Raw genomic sequence first — 19062 nt, 5'->3', positions numbered from 1 at the left:
GGAAGTGATGTACACACAGTTCCCGGTATTGGCTGCGCAACAGCAGAGAACTTTCCTCTACCTACCAACTCTTCATATTCCACATGAAACTTTGTCACAATCACTCTCACACTTGTCATCTCAGTGTTCACAGAATCCATGTTTAATATGGATAACAATGAAATACATTCAACAGTATGTAGTTCGTCCATAGGACTTACATATGAGTCCACATATTAAAGATATTCAGTCATTCTCGTCATGTTTTTGATTACAGAAGGATCATTGTCATGGGACCTTGTTTCTGTAAGTGTTACTCATAACTGTTTTTCATAATTTGCCAGACAAGATTGAATGACTCAACTTACATACACTTGTTTAGTCGAGAGGACTTAATGAGATCCTTGTTGAGCTTGTTGCAGTTTTGGAGGAGGATCACATACATTTGTAAGCCATGACTTTAGGCCCTGAGCCATTTATAAAATGAAGACAGAGCTATAATAAAATCGTATTTAACACAATGCAGGCTGATTGAACTTGCCGTATATTGCACATCAACACTAATGTAGTGATAGCTACATCAAAATACACATTATTATAAATAGAATATAAATAGTTCAATTTCAGTAAATAAATATATCATACACAGAGTAACATACAGTATATACGTATTTATACAGAAGGAGGTGAGTGTCTTGTCTTTTCCGTATGCTGTTTGCATTGTCATAAATGCAACTTCTCCTCAGACTCCACTTTAAAATCCTGCTGAGCTTCATTGTCTTCCATCTTCAGTTTGCAAGAACTTTCATAATAGCTTTAAAATGTCTCCAGCGCCCATTTCCCCCCACTCGGCCTTGAAGAAAACACAAACCGGTGTTGCTTTTTGGTGACGACCCACAAGTTCAAGGGCTGATCTGCCTCTTCATGGAAGCAGCAACACGACAGTGTCCACATTAGTCCACAAGAAACATCCCCAACCCTGAGCTGTTCATCTCCACTTTCCAGTACTGCAGTTCCTTTGGTGCAATCATCTTAGTAACCAGTCCCTGCTCGTTTATCAGGCTCACCGTCCAGCACTTCTTGCTCACAGGTATTGTATCTGCCTTCTCAGGAAGCTCCACTTCACAGGTGAGCTTATCGCCCACCTTTACTCTGAGGACACCTGCCTGACACCTGAAGGTGCAGGTGAGGTTGAGATCAATGTATATGAAGTAAATCCCCGTCTGTTGGGGCTTCAGAGAGTGCTGATCTTCGTCAAACACAAAGCTGCTTCCCACAGAGTTGCCAGGACCGTACTCTACTGGAGCCCAGCGCATGGTGAAGTTGTTTACATCGCCTGCAGGAGGAGACAAAACACGTGTAATTTAGACGGTGTTTACACAGGGCAAGCTTGTCTGATACATTTCTGTCTGATGTTGTCTGGCTTTCAGTCTGAAAATGGCAGAGCTACAAGCAACTCTATTTTTAAAGTCATCAAAGCGATACAGAAGAAGGACCTTTAGGCCACATCTTTAAAGTTTGTCCATGAGGAGGGAAAAAGACTCCACTTAATAGAAGAAAACATCATCTAACTACTCTTATTTATTTATTAATAAAAAACACCATCATCTAACTACTCTTATTTATTTATTAATAAAAAACATCATCTAACTACTCTTATTTATTTATTAATAAAAAACATCATCTAACTACTCTTATTTATTTATTAATAAATAAATAAAAAAATGGCATATTTTTGTGACTCTGTCCCTAAACATTTGTGTTAAATGCCTGCTATAACAAATAAAAATAGACATACTTGAGGTGGCTTGTAGGTAGGCAAAGTTCTGCATCTGTTCACAAAACAGAAAAAGATGAAGTGGATTAAAATGTGCACAGAACATGGGTCCAACTTGAAAAGGAGAGCCAGAGACTTTTTTCATGAGCAACAGTCATTTTGTTTACCTTGTATCCTGAACTTGGTGCGTCTCCTGTCTGATGTGACGTCCCAACCTGTAGGGAGCGACTCGGGGAGTTCAGTTTGGACCTGAGCTCCATCACAACCATCGCCCCGCCGAGAGCCACAGCTGTCACCGCCACGAACAGAAAGGTGATGGACGCGACGAGAAAAGCGTCCAGGCAGCCTCTCCGCCGGCGACCGCTCTTCTGGAGAGACTCAACGTCCATTTCTTTACTCTTGACGTCCGAAGGGTGCCTCGCCGTCCACTTGTTAAAGGCTTCAAGTGCAAATGCAAGTTGTGGGAGTCGTACAGCTCCAGGTGTTTGACCTCCACGAGATAGTCCTCTTATTGTCACACAGCCCGGTCCGCGGCTTCAGGTGAATGTCGCGACTCTGAGGACCATGGTGGCTTTTTATACCCTACTATGCACATAGTTTCACACAGGGAGGAAAAACGCGGAAGTCATGGATTTCCCTCTCGCCTCCTCACACACGCCCCCCTCCTTCGCCGCGTGTTCACGAGGTGAGAAAATGAGACTTTCCGCGGCTCTGCCTGCTGTTGCGCAAGTGCGCCCGAGAAGACAGCGAGTGCGGGTGGAAATCGAAAGGGACAGACGGCGGCGCGCTGCCTCCATCCTCACTACATTCCGAGACACTGTCTGACAGAGAGCGCACCTTCCCACTCACAGGGCTGGCAAAAGTGGCACAGTGGAGATAATGATAGGCTGAAGAAACTCTAGGTGAATGTGGACCTGCCTGTCCCATTTGAAAAGCATCCTTTGGCAAGTAAAAGTAGGGCTGGGTGTGGCGTTTGTTGGGAGCGTGTACAGTATTTCATCATCACCCAAAAATAAAGGCCACAGCGTCATCGAGCAGGTTCAATCCAATCAGAAAGTGAGTCTGCTCTCACCTTAGATGGGAATGCCCACAGGTATCAAAATAGCCAGACTTCCTTGAGGAAACATGTTTCAGGTATTGCTCAAACACTGAAAAGATTGCAAACTTAATGGTAACAATGATGGATGATGTTGCCTTCAACGTGTGTGTGGGAGAGAGAGGGGTGGGGCTGGAGAGGGAAAGGGAGGGAGGGAGTCTATTCTTCATCCATTGTACTTTTTTTTTGTTAGATCATAAGACTTTTATGTGCTGCATCATGGAAAATAAGCATCCGGTGTTGCACAAGTCCCACTAACTTTATAGATGCCAGAAAAGTAATTAAACTGTAATAGGCCTATCTCTTGAGGGGGAGACATCGCCCCCAGTGTTTACCAAATGCTGACAAAGTCAACCCACTGCCATCCTGTATTGTACTGTTCTGTGTTGTGTTTGTTCAAGTGGTGTCATGGTACAGATGTTTGAGCTATTTTAGGGTGGCAGGAAGTGGGTTTTGTCTTGGAGGTGGGGGATCGGAGTGTGTAGGTGTAGAGAGCCAAAGTCATGTCCCTTCCAGTTTTCCTCATTTGACCTTATTTTGGAAAAAATATGTATGGTAGTGAATGGAGAGAGACAAAAAAGATCATTTTTCAACTTGAGAAAGTTGCAGTTTGTCATAAAACTAATGAAATATAAGACAGTGAAAAAACTTAATTGTAAAGACTACACAGCCAACAGTCGCCTTAGTGACGTCGTCTCGTTGAGCGGTCACCAAAACCTTAAGTCACTTAAACCTTGTAGAGCTGGTCCTGTATACTAGTTTGGTCGCAGAACTGATGAACTTTCCTTTCCATAGCTGCCATTGTCAATATGGCCAGAGTTAGGTCCTCGGGGTCCTCGGCGTCCCCCCTGCCGTGCATGTTTTAGGATGTTTCCCTGCCCCAACACGACTGATTCAAATGAATTTGGTCATTATCAGGCTTCAGCAGAGCTTGATGACAAGCTGATCATTTAAGGACCAGGGGTTGAAGACCACTGACTTAGCTGACTTATTATTTTCATGTTTTTAGAAAGAAAAAAGAAATCAGTTTTCTGTTGCAGTTTGATTAGCTTTAGACAACAAAATACATGGTTGGGGTTAGGAAAAGTTCACGGTTTGGGTTCAAACCGTGAACCACATGTTAGAAAAGCTAACTTCTCCCATGTGCTTATTTTTCAGGGGCAAAGCTGTGACCTTGACCATGAAATTTTTTTTAATTACGATGTTCCAGGAACAACCCCAACAAGGCGTTATCAGATTGTCCACATCAGTCAAGAGAATTCTTGACAATACAGCATTCATTGTTTAGGAATGTCCTTTGTGATACTGCTCATGTGCACAAAGTTTAAAACATAAAGAAATGTTTTTTCAACTTGACTGGTAACACAAGGCTCTATCACAACGTCAGCGTTGGACCTCACTGATGCTCTTCCGGCTGAATGGCTGCTATGGAAGTCATAGTGAAGGTATAGGCAGTCATGGTTGAAGTAGCAGAATGATTCTCATCTTCATCTGGTGTCTGGTGCACAGTGTGGCTGTAGACTGTCTTGTTAATCAGTGTTTGGATCCGTGCAGACAGCGTGCAGTGAATGAGGTTAAGATTTGAGAAAATTCGAGGTAAGTGGGAGATAGTTTGAGATAAGAAGTGAGATAAGATTTAAGCTGTAAATGCAAAGATAAATCAATGCATCTTGAGTCTAAAAGTGTCTTCCAGGCGAGCGTGATTGGTGATTTTTACTGTGAGAGACAGTAAGTCATGAATTGATCAGCAGTGTTACAGTACAATGGGTGTGACTACTGGCGAGGGCTTTCCCTCCTGGTCCATATAGCCCTGACCTCCCACAGGAGAGTTTACACTGGGATTTATGGTAACTGCTCTCAGATGCTTACTGATGATCAAAACAATCAGCTGATCAGATCCGCACAGTTTGCAAAGATGGAACTGTCACGGGAATGTTTGTGGTTGTTACTGAAAGGGAAGTGCTTTGTTATTTAAAGATAGACGAAAGACTGGAAGTGACTGTCACTGGCAAAGGTTCAGAGCTATGTTTAGGCTAACTGTTAACTGGGCTACAGAGGAAGCTTGATGTAGTGAAGCTGACACAAAAAGCCAGAAGTGCAGATCAGGGGTGTGTCGATCTGATGGTTTTCACTGTCTGGCAGCTACACGCATACTTTACTCATCAAATAAAAAAGAATGTCCCACACTTCAACCCACAAAGCAACGTAACATGACCAAACAGTAACGTGGTAACTGGTAGTGTCTTTGGCAACTGATATGAGGAAAAAACTACTGCAGTTATACACGATGAAGCCTCTGTCATCATGTCTGTCCTACTGAATCTTCATCACATTTCTGCCTGAAAAACAGCGTCTGTCCCCAGCAGCAGAGCCAGGCGGCTCCCGCAGTTGAATGGCGGTTATTACGTGACGTGATATTGAGCAAAAAACTTTAACTCATCATGTATTTGTCTCCTTCCACTATTGTGTTGTTGTAGATACTGTCGCTGGCAAAACTTGTATTGAAAAAAAGTCACCACGACGGTCAGCCCTCCTGACCGAGACTTCAGTGAACTCTCCCCCTGGAAAAACAGTATCCCTCCCCGCGAGTGAGAGCCAGACAGAGTCCACTGTTTACTGATGGTGATTATGTGATTATGTAATATAGAGCAAAAACATAACTTTGACACTTTCCAGGATGCATGTGGGTCAGGATCTCAATCACAACACATTATAACAGCATCCGTATGATTATAAACAGTCGGCAGATACATGTTTAGATTAACAGGTGGAAACCGGAGGGAAAAAAAACACACAGATCTCACCGCCATGATGTGTACCGTCGCACCTCTTTTCGTTTCGCAGCGCCTTTGTTTGGTCAGTATGAACAAACAAAGGCAGAGAAAAGGCGAGCCTTCACTGCGGCGATAATGCAGAGTCGGTGTGAAAAGCTCTTATGTCATGCGTTGTTGCAGTTGCTTGATGTTTGGCTATGTTGGTGAAGCTGTCAACTCGCTAGTTTCTGATCATAATCCAAGTTAGCCTGTTTTGACAGAGGCTTATCCATTAGCATGTCATAGCAAGGTGGTGTTGTTTCCAGGTCCATGTTAGCTTTGCATTTCTACATATTGTTGCCTTAACCATGTCTTTAGCTTTACTATGGAAATCAACGTAACCATTTTTGATTAAAATGTTCACATAGTCTTTTTATGGAAAATTCACAAAGCAGTATTTGCATATCATATTGCCTACCGTACATTTTAGCAATCTGTATGTGTGGACTGAGGTGGAGGATTAAGAATCAGCTGACCAAGTCAGCTCAATTCTGCGTACGTTGACCTCTAAATGTGAATACGACAGTCTCTGTAGATTGTTCATGTTTATTTGTCTTTCTTCAGTTTCCACATCTTTGTCATTGTTGCATAGCCTGCTGTATATGTACGGTATATACATCGCTTTCAGAAACCAATGCTGCTGTAAAGCAGGAAATCATTGAGCAACTTGCATTAATTGCAACATTTTTTTTCTGTGGTTTAGTCAGTGGCTCTTGAAATTGCAAAAGTCCTCTCCCAGTAAATAACATTTTATTGGCTTTTAATATGGCACTAAAAGACCCTGGGAAAATAATTATATTATATCACTTAGAAATAAATGTTCCATATTTTTCCATATGTAAATAAAAAGTAAGTTTGTTTTTATGAACACCTGAAACAAGATACTTCCAAACAATGAGCTTAAAACTTTAATCCTCAGGTTGTTTAACCTAATTTGTTACAGTGTTCAAACAAAATAAACCAGCAAGTAATAAGTAGATCCCATAAAACATTCAGTTACAACAATTTGGAGAAAAATGGCAATAACTATAAAAATAAATGTCCTTCCCCACCCTTGCACAAGTAAATGTTATTATGATTTTGTTTAATTCTTTGGGAAGTAATTATTGCAATGAAATTTAACTATAAAGGAAATAAAGGATTAATGTATTATAATTGTTTAATTTGCAAATAAACAAAGCATGTAACAACAAAATACAGAATGAAGCATCAATCCTTGAAAGTCATCCGCGTGTGAGTAATCAGACCGAACGGGACCATGACCATGTGCCATTTTTGCCCAATGCAGAACAATAGATAAACAAAAACAATTCTTTATGCAGGATTTGTGAGTTGCTGTTGGTAAACACATCATTCAAAGTTGACCATCCCCTCCCCAGCTCAACAGTCAGACAAAGAGAGCAGCAGTGGTCGTGGTCATTCTAGAGAGAGAATGAAGAGAAGGAGCGGCGTTAGCGAGAACATGGCAGTGAAATCAGAGTAATTAAACATTATTTTCTGACTTATTTTCACAGCCGTTATGTTCAAAAGCACAAATAAACAGGCCCACACCTCTGACAGCTCTTCAGATGTTGATTTCGAAAGCAGCTGCAGTGCACGCTTCATCCTGTTCTTTGTTAGCCTCTCTACCCTGCATGTGTGTGTGTGTGTTTGTGTGTGTAGCTCACCCCGCCTGCAGTCAAACAGACACAGGGTAGAGTTGAAGACAGGAATGAGATAGCAATGTAACCTGGTTGCTACGTTTTTTTAGAGTGTGGACCTTGCGCTGTTATTTCCTGGGGGTTACACACCCACTGCCCAAAGGCCGACACCCGAAAACATCCAGAACATAGCAAAATACTAGAAAAATAAGAAAATGCAGATAGGAGGCAGGGTCTCAGATACAGACGACACCACACACATTCTGTGGGTCATACGTGATGGTTGAGAGGGATTTTTTTCAGAAAGTCTATGTCCTGTTTTTTTGTATGTTTTTTTTTTAGAAATGTATAAAATATACTATATTTGTGCTTGTGTAAATGTTTCATATGTATATTCTTTTTGTCCTTGCGAAATAATAATGCTTGTTTGGCTGCATGTAAACTACGAATGAGAAATGCTACAAAGTTTATTAACATTTATATTTGAGTCTGTCAAGCAATATCAAAAGATGGAAAGTACATTTACTCATGTACTCTGCTTAAGTGCCTGGTACTAACATTGTATAGTATTAGAATTACAGTACATTTACTACATCACGTGTAGCTTTTAATTCACCTCATTTATCTGAATACTTCTTTGGCAACTATAGTCCATAATATTTTGATCAACTCTGACTTTAATCTCCAATCCAACGAAAGGGTACATTTTGAGCAGTTTGGCATCAGGTTAGGTTGCTCTATCTCCACCAGGCTCCCTGTCCTGCATGCCCTGACACTGTCAATCAAACTGCACATCCTCCAAACCATTATGGATTTCATATTCATCCTCTGTTACAACTTTCTATTGATTTTGTAATGATCTCTTTTGAGGTTTCCTCTGTGTTTTTCCTTCCTGTGCTGAGGATTAAGGACTATTTTCTCCATCTTCTTAGAGAGTTTTGCCTAGGTCAGGGTCCTTTGCTGTTTCAGGTCTACAAAGCACAGTGAGACATTGTGTGCGATATTACAATATACATGACATGAATTGAGGAAGTTCTTCCACTACATTGAAGGTGCACTATGTAGTTTTGGGGAAGAAATTTAAATCAGATGAGAAAAATCTCCATTTACTGATTTTGTATGCCTAGACAAACTAAATAAACAAACTCTGTTTGCTTTTTGTGACTGAATAAACTGAGTAAACAAACTGACCTTGAAGGACAACACACTTTCATACTGTTTTACTTTGTTTATATGTGGCGGACCCTGCCACCTTTCTAGCTTCAAACAGTGTTCGGGGACCTTATTTTCCTCTGAGAACAGCTTGTTGAAAAGTAAATATTTCTGAGTTTGTATTATTACCTCATCAATATTGCAAATATAAAAATTCTGAGTTTGAATTTCTTCTCCAAAAGTAGAGTGCCCCTTTATGTTTTCCTAAATAACATAATCCAGTAGCTGTCAGACTCAGGGGGTACCACCCTGGGGGGCATAGAGCCACTAAAGGGGGGATGTGGAAGAGCTAGCTGGTGCTATTGTGCTGTCCATTATCTCTTAAAATATTACTTATAATTCAACTTGGATCCTTTTTGAAGGCATGAGAAGAATTTAAGAACCACTGGCATAATGCTGTGCACACCAAAAGAGAAAAAAAAGAACAGGCTTTGGTAGTCCAAATATCATGAAGAGTGACAACAAGTGAGAAAAGGCTGGGTGGTATGATGGGGAAAAAATGTGGGGACTGTCGGGGAAGTCATGAAACAGAGAAAAACTGAAATGTAAGTAAATGACATACAGTTCATAGAAGGTCAAATGCTCCTACTGGCCAAAAACCCAAGTCTTCTGTTCCCTAATGAAACCAACCACACTTTAGCTACATGAGCACCATCACACACACACACACCCACACATAAAGATCCCTCAGAAGTTTCCAGATTTGTTAAAGAAAGCTTAATTTTGCCAATAAAAAAAAAAAAACAACAGCACCTGACTGGATGTGCTCTTACTTTATAATGTTAAATCCTGAGTGTAGGTGTGTTTGGGGAGTTTTTAGAATATCCTCTGTGTGTGTGTGTGTGTGTGTGTGTGTGTGTGTGTGTGTGTGTGTGTGTGTGTGTGTGTGTGTGTGTGTGTTTGTGTGTGTGTGTGTGTGTGTGTGTGTGTGTGTGATTGTGTGTGTTATAACTGTGTTTAAGTTTGTCTATTTAGATAACTCTTGTGAATGTATGCAGTGGACTGCTGGTGTAGCCTGTCGGTAGAAGAAATCATGAGTTCCCAGACTTACGCTTTCCACCTTTCATCACAGGAAGTGACAAGAAGCATTACTCAGCGAGTGCTGTAATGTGTCATGTGGAGGAAAATAGCTTTATAATTGATACCAGTTTTCCTTTACAGTCAGTGATGAAATATCATGCAGAGGTTTTGAGGGTGACGTCATTTTTGAACGGCCAATTACTGCACTTTTAAGGCAACACATAATAAAGCGCACGCACACAGTTCTCATATCTATTGTTGGATTTTCTGTGGTCAGGATTACGTATGGGTGTTTTTGACAAAAACAACAACATCCATCGTGATGTGCTGGGTTTTCTCACAGGGAAGTCACTGGCTCTGTTTTCACTTCACATTCAGAAAAGTACAAGTATCCACTCCACCCCCCACCCCGAAGCTTGCTCTCTCTCGCGCGCGCGTGCTCTCTCTTATGCTCTCTTTCTATGTTCCTCTACTACTGAAACTGCTGACCATCTAGAGGAGACAAATGAAACCTCCCCTGGCAGTGCTTCTGCTGCCCCCTACAGCAGAGAACCCATCTGTCCTGATAGCTCTGCTGCCACTGCAATTTCATAAAAAACCTCCTCACTCTTACTATAGTTAAATTACAAAGCCTTTGCATAAACTCATTAATTTCTTATACACTACTCGGGTAGAGAAAGGAGAATAGGACATGGCATTTTTCTTTTACTTTAAGGAAACTCTTGTTTCTCATTTCCTGCTTTGTTAAAGGGGCACTATGTCATTTTGGAGGAGAAATTCAAACTTAGAAACTCCCTATGAAGCACTCCCAGAGAAAAGAAATGAAACAAGGAAAGAAGAAAAATGAAAGCAGAGCAATAAGAAAAATAACAGAACAGAAAGGAGTATCTGACAGGGTCATATTACAGTTAGTTAGCTTGTGTACATTCCCCAAAACTACATACTACTAAGTACGACTTGTAATTAATCTCTTATTTCTATTCTGGGCACAATTGCAGTGAAGTTTCCAAGCATCCAGCAGAGAAGTAGTCCAGCTCATAGTCTTAACACAGGGTAAAATCCACAACCTGTCGTTTCTGTGTTCCGATTTAATACACGCTCAAACACACAAAGTATATAACAGGTTAACAAGTGAACTTTTGGGGTGCTTCTATGCAGATTGTTTAGCTTTAGATGAAAACAGGCTAGCTGTTTTCCCCTGATTCCAGTCTTTGTGCTAAGCTAGGCTAACTGGCTGCTGCCTGTAGCTTCATATTTACTGTGAAAGATTGAGAGGAGTATCGATCTTTTCATCTAACTCTCGTAACGAGAGTGGAGAAGTAAACTTCCCCAAAATGTCGAACTGTTCCTTTAAAGCAACATTATGTAACTTTTTTACCTTAAAATAACAGCTTCAAAATCATGTTGATGGTACAGTGTCTTGTAACAGGGTGAATGGTGTCCACAGGGAGTGCCAGAATCAACACAAAAATTAAAGCTCTTGTACCAGCTTTTATAACGATAATAATAATAATAATAATAATAAGTTCACATTTAGCCTATTTTTTACACCAGGTGCTAACCAGTTTGATAAGCAACAGTTATGTGCCATGCTGCTGAGTGACGGTAATAAGAAAAGACATGAGAATGCAGATCTAGTTTGTTGCAAATGCTGTTAAATGTCTGATCCTTGAGTTATTCAATGATTGTAAGGGTTTTTTTTGTTTGTTTGTTTGTTTAGTTTTCTTTTGTGCAATAGCGGTTCCTTGGTAAATGTGGGATTTTGCGTATTTAGCTATCTAAAGAAGAATAGAGGTGAAAGTGATTCACTGTGATGGAGAAATAAGCTGTTTTGCTTCCATCAGCCACCGTCACCGTGACATGTGCATGATGCATGTGTTTCTCAGCTAAATTACAAATCACTGGAATTGAAAGCCTCTGCCTCCACCCTGTAGGAGAGAGAGAGAGAGAGACAGAGAGAGAGAGAGAGAGAGAGAGAGAGAGAGAGAAAGAGAAAGAGAGAGGTCTTATCCCTCACTGTGTGTTTCGCAACCAGTCTGGAGTTTTCCGCTCCACCGTGATACATTTCTTCAAGGTGACGGATGCCCTGGGACGAGTCAGGGCGAGCCCTGCAGACGATGTGATGACATTAAAAATGCGTAAAAAAAGACAATTTCCTCTGACAGCCAAGCAGCGCGTGCCGCGGGCAGCGTATTAAACAGTGTGACAACTTGTGGATTCACTGACAGTCCCTGCAGCTCTGCACATGAGTAGTTCAAGGGCGCACCCAACTTTCTGATGCCCACAACTTTCACACTTTCACCCGCAGCCAGTCGTCATGTTGGACAAATTCGGGTCGCAGAGCGCCGGTGTGGCCGTCTCCAGCGCCGACCTCCAGCTCAAACTTACGGACAACAAGACAGCAGGGATGGGGATGGAGCACGGCAGTGGGAAGAAACTCATAGAGATAACTGGACCGGCTTTATCCAAGAGAAAACTCCTGGTCGGCTTAGACCTCCTCTGCCTCTTCCTCGGTAAATACACAGACACATACATCACATCTCTTATTTCACTTGTTAGCTCTGTTGATGTATAAAAAGCTCCTGTGTAATTTCATTACAACAAACTGTATGTGTAAGTTTATAATAGTTAAGTGTGTCCCAAAGAGGGGCTGATACAACTCAGAGGTCCATGTGCTGGACTGGACAAATACTCAGATTAGCATACACTGATGTGCTGAAGGTATTTTAAAAAAATGAAAACTGATTTAATTTTAGACAGTAGATAAGTATTTTTTTACTGATGTAAGTATATCTGTATGCATTTTTGAGCTGAAAGCAGTATATGAATAATCAATCAATGGATTCGGAGAAATCAATCAACGATTCAGGTCATTTTTTAAGCGAACATACCAAAAACTTTCTGAGTGTCCCAGATGTGAGGATTTAGAGCGGTACGGTCTCTTATGTGATAATAAATCTAGATATTTTGTTCCGAAATTAAATAAGCAATCAGACACTGTTTAAAAATTGTGATTTTCAGTACATGCTTACATTTTGTGGAACAAATAATTAAAGGTGCACTGTGTAGTTTTGGGGAAGACATTTTAATCAGAAGAGAAAGGTCTTCATTAACTGACCTTTTATGCCTAAAAAAACTAAACAAACAAATTGTCTTAATTTTTCAGGGCTGAACAAACTGATCTTAAAGGACAACACAATTTCATACTGTTTTACTTTGTTTATATGTGGCGGACCCTGCCACCTTTCTCCTGTTCTGGAGACCTTATTTTCCTCTGAGAACAGCTTGTTTATTCAGTTATGGAAAAGATTAATATTTCTGAGTTTGTATTATTACCTCATTAATATTGTAAATATTCAAACTCTGAGTTTAAATTCCTCCCCAAAATCTACACAATGCCCCTTTGAACAAAAAATTGAGAAAATGATTGATGGATCAACAACGAAAGCAGTCATTAGTGGCATATTTTTTCATACCATATACATTTATTTGTTAGCTTTGAGGACTACAGGTGAATCATTTGACATCAGCCCTGTTGAGCTCTGTTCTGCTTTGTTCCCATCCCATTAAAGACAGTTTAGTTGCTGCGTTCAGGCATGTGGGCGTGCAGGATATGAGCAGCAAATCGACAACAGCTTGATAAGAAAAAAAAACAGAGAAAGAAAAGTAAAACAGAAATAAAGTTCTCTCTGCAGCTACATGTCTCTTACTGACTCTTTTTTTTTTCCCTCTCGTGCGCGCTCCCGAGCGCTCCGTGCCAGCTGGCTTGTGCATTGCCCAGGGAATTCTACAGTTTCCATGACAACCTCCAGTTCTCAGGGTAGAGCCGGGCCGCGGGGAATTGTATTTGGTATAAATAAATAAATGCACGATCCACTGCGTGCGTGTGTGTCTGTGTGTGTGTGTGCGCGCGCATGACTGTAATTGTTGACCATCCCTCACATGGTCCCTATATGTGGCCCCTTATGTAATGTTGGCTAATTGGAAAAAGCTGGATGGAGAAGTAGTCTGTATTAACAACAGATTGGACATGTGCAGGAGGGAGGGAGCAATGCTACAAGTCTCTCTCTCTCTCTCTCTCTCTCTCTCTCTCTCTCTACTCTTATGTGTGAGTGCAGGCATGCAAGACAGAGAGAGGGTGAGCGAGAGAGAGAGAGAGAGAGAGAGAGGGAGGGAGGTAAGGACATCCAGAGACAAACAGAGACAGTGTGAGGCTGGTTCTGGCTCTGGTCTGCTGCAGCATTTGCTCTTTGTTTTGTAGGGAAGAGTTGAACTGAAGTCACAAACAACCCTCCTTTCTCTCCTCATCAACAGAAACACACACCCACCCACACACGCACACACACACAAATGCTCACACACACACAAATGCACACATGCGCAGTTCAAGCTGGGTCTCTGTTGAGCTCTGCCTACTTGACTCTTCTATTTCCTGACCCTCACATTCCTAATGGTTGTCGAACTAGTTGGGTTCTCCAGAGAAAAGCTCAGGGTTCCCACCCTTGTTTTCCTGTGAAACTATTCCTCGTTTGACCTTCTCTCCTTTCCCCAGTCTCCGCCTGTCATACTCCCTCTCAGTTTCTAATATCCTCGACCATCTACTACCTCTGTCGAACTTATTACTTTCATCTGCGATTAAGGAGATACTTAATGCCTGTCTCCTGGTGTGTTACCAGGATGAAGAGGCTGAATGCATGAAGGGCTGGTTCTTGGTTTGAACATCGATGCTTTTCGGGTACTGACAAAAAAAGGTTCTGTAGCTTTAAAATTATTCTTAAAGCTAGTTTGTGCACGACTGCTTATCTGAAGACAACATTTAAAGGTCCGGTGTGTCAGATTTAGGGGGATCTATCAGCAGAAATGGAGTATAATATTCAAAGTTATGTTTTCTTTAGTGTACAATCATCTGAAACTAAGAATTGTGTTTTCATTTCGGGAGCGGGTCCTCTTCCACAGAGTCCGCCGTGTTGCAGCGCCATGTTTCTACGGTAGCCCAGAACAGACCAACCAAACACACGCTTGAGAGTGTTTCTGGGACTGTATCTGGGACGTTGCTAAAACGTGCCGTGGCGCAGCTGGTAGGACCATGAGCATTGTCTCAAACACCTACATTTGGCTCCAGCGGCCGTGAAGCATCCATAACACAACACAGACATACCCTGTGTAGTCTGGGGCTGAGGTGAGGGGTATTCAGTTGGTTGCAGTCTGAAACGTCACCACTAGATGCCACTGAATCCTACAAACTGGACCTTTGAAATTACACTATTTATATTTTTATGAATAAAAAATTCTACAGCCAAGTTAGCAGCACTGTAATTTGGCATTTTGGTGCCTTGAGCTAAATGATTACACTGCTCCTAGTGACTCCTTTGTCACCAACTCAACCACCCTTTGTCACCCATGCTAATTGGTGATGGGAATGGCATTAGTTTAGAAAAAAAAATCAAAATACAAATTCAATTACTCTATCATAATACCTACTCCAAGTTCACATTTGCAGCTGATGCTACAAACACTGATAAGCGTGTGTGTCCGCATCATCGTTTCCAAAAATCTCTGCTTTCTGCCCATTCAGACGAAAACACTGAAAACGGCGTTTCTGAATATCTTCATCCTGGCCGGAGTTTGGCTAAAAAGCACAGTGTAGAAAAACTAAAAAAATTGTTTTGGTTTTGGTTTTGGTACAGAGTCACAGGTTTTAAGGTGGCTCAAGAAATGATATCCAGCCCTTTTCCACACGTATGTATGGCTGACACTGAATGTCACATGCTAAGAGCTTTAAACGTTGATGTTTCAGGTTGCGATTCCTCTAGTTTTGCTCCTCTTTTCTCCTCCCACGCGTCATGTCCAGTTTCTCATCACAAAGACAAATCTGTACTCCCACTGGGGATTGTTTGTGATATCAAATCTCCCTTCTCCTCCTCCTGTGCAGCCTCCATCCCTTTCTTTGCGTGTGAGCTGAAGGCAGTGAGTCCTTACAGAAGGGGCTTCATGTGCGGGGACCCCAGCATCACCTATCCTTATCTGCACCAGGAGGCCATATCAGACGAACTGCTCATCGCTGGTGGCATCATTATCACCGGCCTCACTGTGAGTACTCAACGACCTTATCATCCCTGTCTTAGAATTCAATCCATTGTTCAATTCATACCATGTGGAGTCACGTGACGTGTCTGACTACCTCCAGATCGCCCTCGGGGAGTGTTACCGGGTACGTTTCAGAGGCGTCAGCTCCAAGGCCTTTGTCAGGAACCTGTACGTGTCCTGTCTGTACAAGGAGCTGGGCTGCTTCCTGTTCGGCTGCTGTGTCGGCCAATCACTGACCAACATGGCCAAGCTGAGTGTCGGGCGGCTGCGACCGCACTTCCTGAATGTGTGCGGTGTCACCTACGCGTCGCTTAACTGCACACCTGGAACCTACGTTGCAACAGTGAACTGCCGCCAGCCTGACCACAGGTTGGAGGAGGAGGCCAGGTGCGTGTGTGTGTTTATGCATTGCGTGTTATGTATCAGGCTTTTGTTCTGTTAATCTAAATACTTCTCAATTTTTTTAGGAAGTCCTTCTACTCTGGCCACGCTTCCTTCGCGATGTACACAATGCTGTATTTAGCAGTGAGTATTTCTATCTATCTATCCATCGCGTTCTCGTTCACCCATTTTTCCTCTCACACACACACACACACTCAAACATTGGCAGAACAGAATTTACTGTCTCTCCAATTTCCAATTACCACATCTCTACAAAATGCAGCAAGCGAATGAATGAATGAAATGGGGAGCCATCATGAGTCCAGTTAGCAGCAGAAAGCGAGAGAATGAAAGAGGAGAGGGAGAAAGAGAAGGGCTGAAAGGAGAAATGGGACAAACAGAGACAGCTTTGTTCTGCTGTGGGAGGAGTGTGACCTCGCCTCACCGCCTCACTGCTCTCCTCCATTGTGTGTGTGTGAGTGTGTGTGTGCAAGCTCTCTGCATTTATATGTGTTTATGGCAGCTTGTGTGCGTCCATGCCAGGGCCTGCATATGTACAAGCAGCATATTAATGCGAGTGCCATCTTGTCTGTGTGCCTGTTCATGACCACTTTCTCCAACTTTTTATTACAATACTGCTGCATTATATTTAGCGTTTGTGTGTTTATCTTTGTTTTCGCCACATCATGAGATCTTGGAAAGTCCATAAAGTGCACTGAGTACCTTAACATATCTGATGCACTGCGTATGATGAATCTGAAGGATATTCTGTGTCTATATTCACGTTTTAATTTCCAGATAAAAGCCTGTGTTTAAATAATTACCAAACCTACTGCAGTGAATAAATGATGGACAGTATTTTTGCTTAAAAGAGACTCAAGATTCACCATGTGACGATTAAAGGGGCACTATGTAGTTTTTTTAGAATTTTAATATTTACAATACTAATTAGGTAATAATACAAACACAAATATTTATTTTTTCTATAACTGAATAAACAAACTGTTGTCAGAGGAAAATAAAGTCCCAGAACACTGTTTGAAGCTAGAAAGGTGGCAGGGTCCGCCACATATAAACAAAGTAAAACAGTATGAAACTGTGTTGTCCTTTAAGGTCAGTTTGTTTATTCAGTTTATTCAGTCAGAGATTTTGTTGTCTTTGTTTAGGCATTAAAAAAAAAAAAAAACAGTCAATAAAGATCTGTTTTAAGAAATTAGGGTTAAGGGTTAACAGTTCACCGAAAAATGAAAATTCATTCATCATCTACTCACACCCCTTGTGGATGGAACACTGGATGAAGTTTTGTCATCTACCAAACATTTCTGGGGCTTCACAGCAAAACAGCTTTGCAGCATTCTCAGAGCAGCTGACGTAGATGAATACTTGTTTTAAAATGTAAAAAAAACAACCAAAAACAAAACACAAAATAGCTCTATACAGCTCGTCCAACGTAATCCAAGTCTCCAGGAGCCCAGGGATAGTAAAATTATTTGAAAAGACATTATTTACACCCTTTCAAAGTTGAAATCTTCGCTGTAGTTGCTAAGCTAAGGGTGATAGCGTGTAACCTGCCTGAAGTGGGTGCACTAGCTCGACGGCACATCAAGGGTGTACATAACGTCTTTTCAAATCAGTTTTGGAACTCAGGGCTTTAACAGACTTGTATTAAGCTGTATGGAGACATTTTATGGTTTTATTTGGTTATTTTTTTAACATTTTAAAACAATTCCCCATCTTCTTCAGTAGTTTAGGAGAATGCTGCAGTTTCAGGAAAGTTTTGTGGACTTCCCCAGACTTTCCATTCGCATGGAGGTGAGTAGATAATGACTAAATTTTCATTTTTGGGTGAACTCATCCTTTAAAGGCTTTCAAGTAAATACCTGTTTCTTTATGGAGTTTAGGCAAATAAAGTAAGTAATATAGTTGTGAAATCGAACTTAAGATTTCAGCTATTGTTTGAGGGAGTCTATGTTAAATTCTACCAGTCTGAAGGATTGTTTCCCTTCATTGAATAAAGTTAACTGCAATCATCTTGGTCATTATTTACAATAGCAGATGATGTTCATATTGTTCTTTGCACCAAGTAACATCATGCTCATTTCTGTCATGTAGTTTTACCTGCAGGCGAGGTTGACATGGCGTGGGGCTCGGCTGCTGAGGCCGGCGCTGCAGTTCTTCCTGGTTCTGCTGGCAGTCTACACAGGCCTGACCCGCATCTCAGACTACAGGCACCACCCGTCCGACGTGCTGACGGGTTACATACAAGGAGCCCTCACTGCTTACTGGGTGGTGAGTACATTACATACATTGCCTGCTTGTTTTTTGTGCGTCCACATGTCACTGTTGTTAAAATCTCACGACTGGACATGTGTGTGTGCGTGTTTCCCAGGCCTTCCACATCTCGTCCATGTTTAAAAGCTCGAGGTCAGATCTGTCTCCGACCGAGACCCTGGAGAGCCCCTTGTCACCCCACCATACTGTCTGCTAAACCTCACCCCACCAACCCCTGCCTGTAGCCTGGTTTTGGATAGACAGAAGATTTGAAGAATGTCAGACCATTTCCTGTGAAGTCAAACCACATACCTCAGTATTCAGACAGAGTGTGTGTGAGAGAGAGAGCAGAGCTTGTGAGATCCTGTATGTGGCTTAAAAGAGAAAACATATAAACTGTGAGAAACGAAGAGGGAGGGTCCTGAAAACTATCCCCGCTGCCCGGCTGGAGTGCTGCGTGATCAGCCTGAGCACTGGAGCCGTTGTCCTTGTGACTGACCTTCGCTTCACATGCGATTCTTACCTGTGAGATGAGACGACTGAATCCTGAACACAACCACTACCACTTTATACATCACCTGTAAATATATACAGCTTTTGTACAACTTGAATGATCCTGTTAAAGCACTTGTTGATTTCCATGTTAGTACTATTAATTACCCCTTTGTGATGATTTGGTACGTAGGATGTAATATATTTTATACATGTATTTAATATATCTTGTAGCTTTTTTTTATTCTTTTCTTTTTTACATAAACCCAGTGAATGTAATGGTGTTGAAGGAAA

At 41.6% G+C, this 19062-nt stretch overlaps 2 protein-coding genes across 2 annotated transcripts; one reads left to right on the top strand and one right to left on the bottom strand.

The window, feature by feature from the left end:
* Window positions 1-120: 120 nt before the first annotated feature.
* On the bottom strand, window positions 121-2305 carry LOC141004051 (uncharacterized). Its single transcript, XM_073475550.1, has 3 exons — window positions 1924-2305; window positions 1778-1811; window positions 121-1315 (listed from the first exon to the last, which is right to left on the bottom strand). The coding sequence occupies exons 1-3, from the start codon at window positions 2143-2145 to the stop codon at window positions 933-935; spliced, it is 639 nt and encodes a 212-aa protein (XP_073331651.1). The 5' UTR covers window positions 2146-2305; the 3' UTR covers window positions 121-932.
* Window positions 2306-11840: 9535 nt separating this feature from the next.
* On the top strand, window positions 11841-18540 carry LOC141001695 (phospholipid phosphatase 3-like). The gene is made up of 6 exons (XM_073472854.1): window positions 11841-12050; window positions 15470-15627; window positions 15725-16011; window positions 16092-16149; window positions 18118-18294; window positions 18395-18540. The coding sequence occupies exons 1-6, from the start codon at window positions 11855-11857 to the stop codon at window positions 18491-18493; spliced, it is 975 nt and encodes a 324-aa protein (XP_073328955.1). The 5' UTR covers window positions 11841-11854; the 3' UTR covers window positions 18494-18540.
* The last annotated feature ends 522 nt before the right edge of the window (window positions 18541-19062 follow it).

This window comes from Pagrus major, chromosome 1, assembly GCF_040436345.1.
Source record: "Pagrus major chromosome 1, Pma_NU_1.0".
Taxonomy (NCBI): domain Eukaryota; kingdom Metazoa; phylum Chordata; class Actinopteri; order Spariformes; family Sparidae; genus Pagrus; species Pagrus major.
Note: the sequence above shows the minus strand (reverse complement) of the source record. Positions and strands in the feature narration are given on the sequence as shown.

Bases quoted from the DNA above. Each gene is read 5' to 3' on its own strand.
- LOC141001695 (XM_073472854.1), top strand. From the start codon at position 11,855: ATGTTGGACAAATTCGGGTCGCAGAGCGCCGGTGTGGCCGTCTCCAGC. The intron at 15,628-15,724 runs GTGAGTACTCAA...GACTACCTCCAG, and splicing joins TCATTATCACCGGCCTCACT to ATCGCCCTCGGGGAGTGTTA. The intron at 16,150-18,117 runs GTGAGTATTTCT...TCTGTCATGTAG, and splicing joins ACACAATGCTGTATTTAGCA to TTTTACCTGCAGGCGAGGTT.
- LOC141004051 (XM_073475550.1), bottom strand. From the start codon at position 2,145: ATGGACGTTGAGTCTCTCCAGAAGAGCGGTCGCCGGCGGAGAGGCTGC. The intron at 1,812-1,923 runs GTAAACAAAATG...TTTTGTGAACAG, and splicing joins CACCAAGTTCAGGATACAAG to ATGCAGAACTTTGCCTACCT. The intron at 1,316-1,777 runs GTATGTCTATTT...CTCCTCCTGCAG, and splicing joins CTACCTACAAGCCACCTCAA to GCGATGTAAACAACTTCACC.